This window comes from Mus pahari, chromosome 17, assembly GCF_900095145.1.
Source record: "Mus pahari chromosome 17, PAHARI_EIJ_v1.1, whole genome shotgun sequence".
Classification (NCBI taxonomy): Eukaryota; Metazoa; Chordata; class Mammalia; order Rodentia; family Muridae; genus Mus; species Mus pahari.
In genome coordinates this window covers 31,960,262-31,968,359 of record NC_034606.1, presented here as the reverse complement: position 1 = coordinate 31,968,359, position 8,098 = coordinate 31,960,262, and the positions used below count along the sequence as shown (strand labels likewise).

Sequence of the window (8,098 nt, the reverse complement as noted above, 5' to 3'; positions counted from 1 at the left end):
GAGACCAGAGTACTCCTTAGCTGAGCGACCTGTTTTGGAGATAGAGAGAGAGAGAGAGAGAGAGAGAGAGAGAGAGAGAGAGAGAATGTATTAGGATTCATGAAAGAGGCAGTAGGAGATCTGAGTGGCACTGAGTTAATAAACACCGTAAGTCAAATGGACCTAACATCCACAAGCAGCTCATTGGATTTTCTCTAAAGCTGACACTACACAGTGCAAGTCTCAAATGATATTTTAAAAATTTGAAATAGCATCCTGCATTCTATCTGACCAACACTGATTAAAGCTAGTTATCAACAACCACAGAATCTGAACAGCTCACTACCTTTGAGTTTTTGAATGAAAACTGATGGATATCTGGAGTGAACTTCAAATATTCACTTGTCAGGCAACATCTTGTTTGCTTCAATTTTTGACAATTTTCAATAAAATAAAAATAAAATACAAAGACAAAAGGCTTGTACTGAGTTGTCTATCCACCAATGATTGGCATTGGAGAATGAGACAATAAGTCTTCCTTTTAATTGGGAAGAAAGTGCCAACCTGTGTACCAAAATATTCTCACCATTTTCCTTCCCATTGACAATGATGGCCCTGTAGCTGCTCTGTTGTTTGCAATGACGATTTAGGGGCTCAACATCTCTGATAAATGCACAACTGTTGCCGTAGAGAACTTGGAGCCAGTCTGATACATGGGTACCATTGCTCAGCATGCTAGCGTGCACTGACTAATGACAAGTGATGTTCTACATTGCTTTAAATACGTATCTTCACACCCATTTTTTAATTGGCTGACATGTGTCACGTGTTCACATTTTTTCACCCATTTTGAAGGTTATTTGTCTTATGATTGCTGTTTTTTTTTTTTATTTTTAAATGATCATATGAAATAATGGGTTTCATTGCGGCATTTGCATACATCTATGCCATTATACATTGATATTTTTCAGCACTCTTATTGCTGAGGTTTGGTTGTTCGTAACCTAGATAGGATTCCTTCAGTAGATTTGTGATTTGAAGATATTTTCTTCTGACTTTCCACTGTCTTTTTATACTCTGAACAGTATCCTCCCCAGAGAAAACATTTTTCTTTAATCTTCAGAATGTTCAATTATTAATCTTTTTTTTTTTGGAGACTCTACCCTTCATACTGTACTTAGCAATTCATGGCCAAACACAAGGTCATACAGGTTTCATCTACGCTTTCTTCTGGAAATTTTATGCTTTATGGTTTATAATGTAGCCACTGACTCATGTTAACTTCAATGTTAGGTAAGATAAAATATATGTGAGAATTCATTTTTCTGCTTTCAAATAGTCAATTGTTTCAAGACCATTTGTCAAGAGGACTATTTTTTCCATTGAGTGGCTTTTACATTCCTGTTAGAAATCAATTTACAGAACTGGAGAGAAGGCTCAGCAGTTAAGAATGAATGCTCTTATAGAGGTCCCAAGTTCAAATCCCAGAATCCACCTCCAGTGGCTCGTAACAGCCTTTAAGTTCAGCTACAGAGTGATCTGGTCTCCACCTCTGTGAGCACAACACTCACCTGAATATACTATCTTTCCTACACAACAGGCATATTCATAATTTAAAGTAAAAATAAATCATTTTTTAAAAAAAACAAATCTGTTTGGCATATATAAATGTTTCTGGTTCAAGGTTCTCCAGTCTCTTTTGTTGCCCGATCTGCCTAGCTGTTTGCTGATACACATTATTTTTTATTTTGGAGGTATAGAGTAAAGCTTGACATTTAGAGTCTACTCTTAGTCTAAAAGAACACTGTATGTGCTGTAAATGTAGGGTCAATAGGCTAAAATGACATGGTCTTCTTGTTTCAGATGGTTTGTGGGAGGAGAATTAGCCAGCATCATTACATGTGCATTGCTGATCACAATCATTGCTTGTGAGTAACTTTTCCTAGATCACTGCTCTAATTCTTGGCATTTACTCAAATTATGGTATTTAAAATAAAATATATGTATATTTTTCTCGTTTCTACTCAAGATGTTGTGAAATCACTGTTTCTCAACCTTGCCAGCTATTTCAAAGCTACCTCCTGTGCTAGGTAAGTACTACGTCTGGTGTTATCACTGTCTGATCAAAGATGACAGAATCCAGCATTTTGTAGGTTTCTGCTAAGTAAGAAATGGTACTTCTGTTATGTACAGTAAGAACAGTTCCCATGAGCCTATGAAGAATATTTTCTTTTAACGCTAAAACCTAGTAGCAATCATAGAATTAGGCTTTATTCTCAAAATATGTAGAATTATAATTTAGGACCCCAAGGCATTGAAAACAATAGGAAAATTAGTGTCCTCGATTATTTTTAGAAATTCCATTATAGATTCATAGTATTGCACTTCAAAATATATTATATTATGATGACTTTGTAGTACAGCTTCTCAAATACCTGGCAAATGATCTGTTATAAACCACAATTTCTCTCCCCTCCCTAATGAGGATTCCAGAGGACTCTCAGGGTCTGAGAGACACTCACAGAATTTAAAGCAGGCTTTCCAGTCCCATCTTATTGCAAGACAGTCTGTGTTGATGACCTTAACTTCACTGTGGTTGTTAAAATCAGCTCCAGAGGGCTTAGAGATAGAACATGATCTGCAAATCAAATCAGCTTGTTGGCCTTCACACCTGACTTTCTGCATCCTTGTTTATGAAATCTTGGACCTGAATCTGAAATCACAGTAGAGTGAGGGGAGATTTGTTTTGTTTACAACTCAAAGAAATATGAATTTACTGACATTTTGGATGACATTTCCCATAATTTCTAGCTGTTCAGGTTTCCGGGGACAGATATTGATACACCTGAGATTTGTAGAATTTAATAGATAATTTGGTGTTGGGATCAACACCCAAATCCTTGTTCTTAAGCCCTTGTTAGCTACATTTGTTTACAACTCTTCTAGAATAACTAATTATGTTCTAGCCATATTCTAAATCATTTTATATCTAAGTGGAGGCTCATAGGCTTGACTTTTCCAGACCTACCTACAGTTTTTCAAAACTAAGTATTTTGAATTAATTTTTATTTTGAGTTTCATATATATGAATTTTGGTCACTTTTACCCATTTTTATCCCTTGTCACCTCCTTTTCTTCTGCTGCTAAGCATTCCTTCTTACCAAATTGTTTTTGTTTGTTGCTTTATTGTGGAGTTCAAATGCAGGCTTTGTGCATTTTTAAGCAAGCTCTACACAACTGGGATATACTCTAAGCCACCTTCTTACTTCCTTATTTTGGTGGCTCTGATATTCAAGCCTAGGGCTTTTAGCATTTTAGAAAACACTGGGATCATTTCTGTTAGCCTAGAACTGCCTGATGTCCCACATATATACATACACACACATATATCTATATATATCTATATATATAGATATATATAGATATATGTGTGTGTGTGTGTATATGGGACATATATATACATATATGCCTATATGTGTGTATATATATACATATATATGTGGGACATATATACATATATGCATATATGTGTGTATATATACACACATATATAAACACACATGTGTATATGTGTATATATACACACAAATGTACATGTATGTATGTCTATATGTATGTATGTCTATACGTATATATGACTGTATCTGAGACCAACTGAGTCTAAATGAGCACAAGTGGGAGGTTATTTACTGAAACATGAGTAACTTATCAGTGGCTATACCAATGAAGAAAGTGACACCTTTCTCCTCCTAACCAACATTCATTGTCAATAGTCCCCTCAGGGAAGAGTGTGGCCTCAGGAGCCCTTCTCCCTCCCCTGATGGAATGTTGAAGAACCCAGTCTCATACAAATCTTATGCAGGCAACCACATCTACAGTGAGTTCACAAATACACCACCTGGGGTACTTCATGTCTATAAGGCCCTGATTCTCAGTGCTGTTCCTTACCTCTAACTCTTACATTCTGTCCACACTGTCATCGTGTGATGTTTCATGATGGCTCAGCTTTGTATGCCCAGATGACACCAAAATAAAGAAACAAACGAACAAGCCGGGCAGTGGTGGCGCACGCCTTTAATCCCAGCACTTGGGAGGCAGAGGCAGGTGGATTTCTGAGTTCGAAGCCAGCCTGGTCTACAGAGTGAGTTCCAGGACAGCCAGGGCTATACAAAGAAACCCTGTCTTGAAAAACCAAAACCAAAAACAAAAAAACAAAAAAAAAGAAAAGAGAAAAGAAAAGAGAAAAGAAAAGAAAAAAGAAAAGAAAAGAAAAAAGAAAAAAAGAAACAAACAAAAACAATTTTTACCCAAAAGCTTATTAAGGCCTGTCAGAGAGTGAGGCATATATAAACTGCCCCGTGTTTAAAAATGAAATGTACAATTAATTGGAAAAATAAGTAAAGTAAGTTGTCATTATGTGTAAAACTTCTGTGGTGAAGGCATACTTTTTAAAGTGGCATTAAGGGTAGGCCTCTAGGCATGAAAGTCAAGGAGGAGCTAACTTCTATCTCAAGCTCCAGGCCTTCTGAATCCTAGTTCCTGAGTCGTGTGACCTCTTTGGGTCATACTTTGCCTGTGACTGTTACCTCTTGATTTGTAGCATCAGTTAACCTACCTTAACTTGACCGCTAACTGTGCTCTGTACAGTATAGTTTATCTGAACAGTCATCGAAATAAGGTTCTTCCACAGGTCCCAAGGTCACAAAACCAAGGCATGTGGCCAGTCTTAATATTTAAGAGTGCAATAATAGTCACATGCATGTAATAGAGAGGCTAAAATGTTTTCTATGTGGTCAATACAAGTATAGACCTAGTAAATAGGCCACAATGAACATCGGAAAGGAAGTTTTTCCAGACTGGGAGAGGGGTGTGGTCAGGCAGGCCTTCCTGGAAGAGGCTCTATGTGATTTGATCTGGTGTGGTTACTTTCCCAAGTTAGTTTCCAGGCATCTTCCCACTGCTCCGCACTCTTCCTTTGTTCTTTTGTAAAAGCAAATAGATCAAGATTGCATGTATATCCTCTACTGACATCCTCGTTTATGGGAAAAGAGCTCTTCTCTGATGGTGTATGTATGTACATAAGTTGACCTCTCCCTTTCCTTCCCTTCTTCTTCTCCTATTGTCTCTCTGTTTTTCTTGTTTCCTGCTTACCAATTTTTATGTACACACTCTCATATATGAAGATCTAGAAAGCAAGAACCATACCCACCCCAATACCTTGAAAATAGCAGATGCTGCCTACGTATTCATCAGCCCAATGATGTTTTCTTCATCATTGCTTGAAAGAATTCTGACAGCAGAGAGTTCTGTACCTGTGTATTAGAGACATTGCAACTCTCTCCTTTTCACATAAATGCATTTAAAACATAGAGATGTATATGTGGTTATTAAGATCAAGAGTCAAGAATCACTCATGTTCATTTACTTTCCCTTACACACTCTCTTTGTGGATGTCCAGAATAGCAATAATAAATACGGCTTTATTTGGAAAAAAGAATGACTCATTAATCTCTTTTCACAGTCAGTGATGAAGGTCTAGGGAACTGGGGGGGAAATCAATGAGTTTAGTTCAACAGACATCCGCACTGAGCCCTCCCACATGCATTTTGTACTGTGTAAGGACAGATTTGATTAGGTGCCACCTTCCTTGGCACATTTCAGTCTCCTCTTCACTTTTTACATCATAAATCAATTTCTTTTCACCTGCTCCTCCTTGAATTTAAAGTGTGCAGTTCTAGGGGGGGCTGTACACCTACTAGACATTGCTGGAATAGCCTTGTTCATGAATGTCAACAAAAGCATCCTGTGTCTCTAGTGATTTGTTTTTTTAGCCCCAGTGTGAATGTTTTGCATACCTATGACAGACATCCTAGGACCAAAGCAGGTAGTAAAATGTAGTAGTTTGATTTATGTTGCTATAGTACAATCTCCTGTGAAAACCAGAACTGAAAGCAATATAGGAGAGAAAGGATTTATTTAACCTAAAATTCTAGGTTACAGTCTATCACTGAGAGGAAATCAAGACAGGAACTCAAGCAACTAGTCACACTGCATCCACAGTATAGTGCAAAATGAACAAATGCATACTTTCTTCCTGTAGCTAGCTTTTCCCTGCTCTTTACATAGCCAGGGCTCCCCTGACTAGGGAATGTTGATGTCCACAGTGAACTGGGTGTTCTCACCTCAATTAAACTTATGACCATTTCCTATTGTCATACTCAGTTCCTCAACTGAGGCTCTTTTATCAAATTAAGTAGGTTGTGTTAAGTTAATAGTTAGAAGTAACCAGAATACATGTGTGCCCTCTACTGCTGGATGGAAACTTTTCATTCATGCTAATGATATACGAGTTAATTAACTTTAGAGAGTTAAGACATGGAACAATGGCATGTTTCCCCCTAGGCCAGCAGCTTTCAACCTGCAGGTTGTGACCCTTTTAGGGGACCAAAAGACCATTTCAAAAGGGTTGCATATCAGATATTTACATGGCCATGCATAATGGTAGCAAAATTACAGCCATGAAGTAGCCAATGGAAATAATTTTATGGCTGGAGTTACCACAACATAAAGAGCTGTATTAAAAGGTTGCAGCATTAGGAACTTTGAGAACCACTACTCTAGGCTGTACTCCTGTCATGATGCTGATTTTAAAAAGTTATAAAACAATAATTTGCCAATTTCCATGGTGAGCTTTCAAGGCTAAAACCTTCCTGGCTTCACAGAAAAGAGCACTGAAAACTGCCGGGGGGGGGGGGTAGCGGAAGGGAAGTATTGAAGTAGAGAAAACCTAAGTTGAGGCTCTTCCACTTTTGCTAGCTGAGATTGCTCCGTCTAGTTTGTATGTCATTAGATAATTCAATTGTTTGTGTGTGTGTGTGTGTGTGTGTGTGTGTGTGAATAATTCATTTATTTTCTCCTTTCTCTAATTTAGATTTGACAGCACTTGAGGAATACATGTGATGCATGTCTTCGCTCTGAATACCTGGAAACAGTAATTTGGAGTCTTCTTGGAATCAACCACTTTATTGGAAGGGAATGAGCAAATATATAATAGAAAAATTAACTTAACAATGTTATTTTTTCTAAAAATCTTAATTTCCACATGTAATAGTAATTGGTTCAGGACAATAATATTAATTTTCCTTTCTTTAAAAAATCATTGTCAGTTGAAAGAGAAGGGACAGGGGAAAGTCACAGAAGACAGACCACCTGGAGTAATGTTTCCTCGTTGTCCCTAATATAGTGAACTTCAAACATTTATTTTGGTTAAAGAATTCTGTGGGAGGCCTGGACCATGAATATAGCATGTCTGCCATCATGCAGCTACGCCTTGCTAACCTATTTTAACTAAACAATGCAAACAAGCTTACAGTATTCATAAAAGCTGCATAGGAAATAGACACTGTTTGTACATAAATACAATAACTGGATGTGTTTGATAATGAGCACAGATTTCAGATGATGAAAATAGGTGCTATGGTTTGTCTCCAGATGTCCATGTGTTGAAACTTTCATTGTCAATGTGGCAATGTTAAGAGGTGGTAGGACTTCTAAGAAATAGGGCCAGTGGGATATCCTTACATCTGAGGGAACTTCACTCAGAATGTGTAAATGGTCAGTCCCTCAGTATGTCTCTGGCTTTCTGTCCAGCTATATGATTACTTCCTCCCATGTCCATCATGTGATGTGACGCTATCTGCCTTGAAACTATCACTAGAATGAAAAATATGTTGGCACTATGCGTATGAACCTGCAGAACTGTGCGCCAAGAAAATCAATCCCCTTTCATCACTCAGTATTCTGCCTTGGGTATTTTATTATAGTAATGGAAAATAGACTAAGAAAGAGGCAGATCATTGAGCAGGAGAGAGCCATTCATTAGCTTATGAATTTTTCTCTTGAACAATTTTTCTTTCTAGGTTTTATTTTTTAAATTTCTGGGGAGTAATGATCATCTTTCATTCACATTGTGATGAAAATATGATATATAAAAATTCTTTAAGTACAAAATAAAGGAAAATTAGTGTTTTAAAATCACATTAAGAGAGCGGACTGGAGAGGAGGGACCCGTGTCTGGTCCCGGTCGTCCTGCGCCTTTCCCGCCCAAGGAGGGGTGTTC

At 37.5% G+C, this 8,098-nt stretch overlaps 1 protein-coding gene across 1 annotated transcript in view; it reads left to right on the top strand.

Moving 5' to 3' along the window:
- Tmem71 (transmembrane protein 71) overlaps positions 1-6,989 on the top strand; it is a 37,499-nt gene extending 30,510 nt beyond the window's left edge. Inside the window, exons 8-10 of the mRNA XM_021217334.2 lie at positions 1,843-1,907; positions 2,009-2,069; positions 6,911-6,989. Of these exons, the coding sequence (XP_021072993.1) occupies positions 1,843-1,907; positions 2,009-2,069; positions 6,911-6,926 (142 nt within the window). The 3' untranslated portion in view covers positions 6,927-6,989. The remainder of the gene's footprint in view (positions 1-1,842; positions 1,908-2,008; positions 2,070-6,910) is intronic.
- The last annotated feature ends 1,109 nt before the right edge of the window (positions 6,990-8,098 follow it).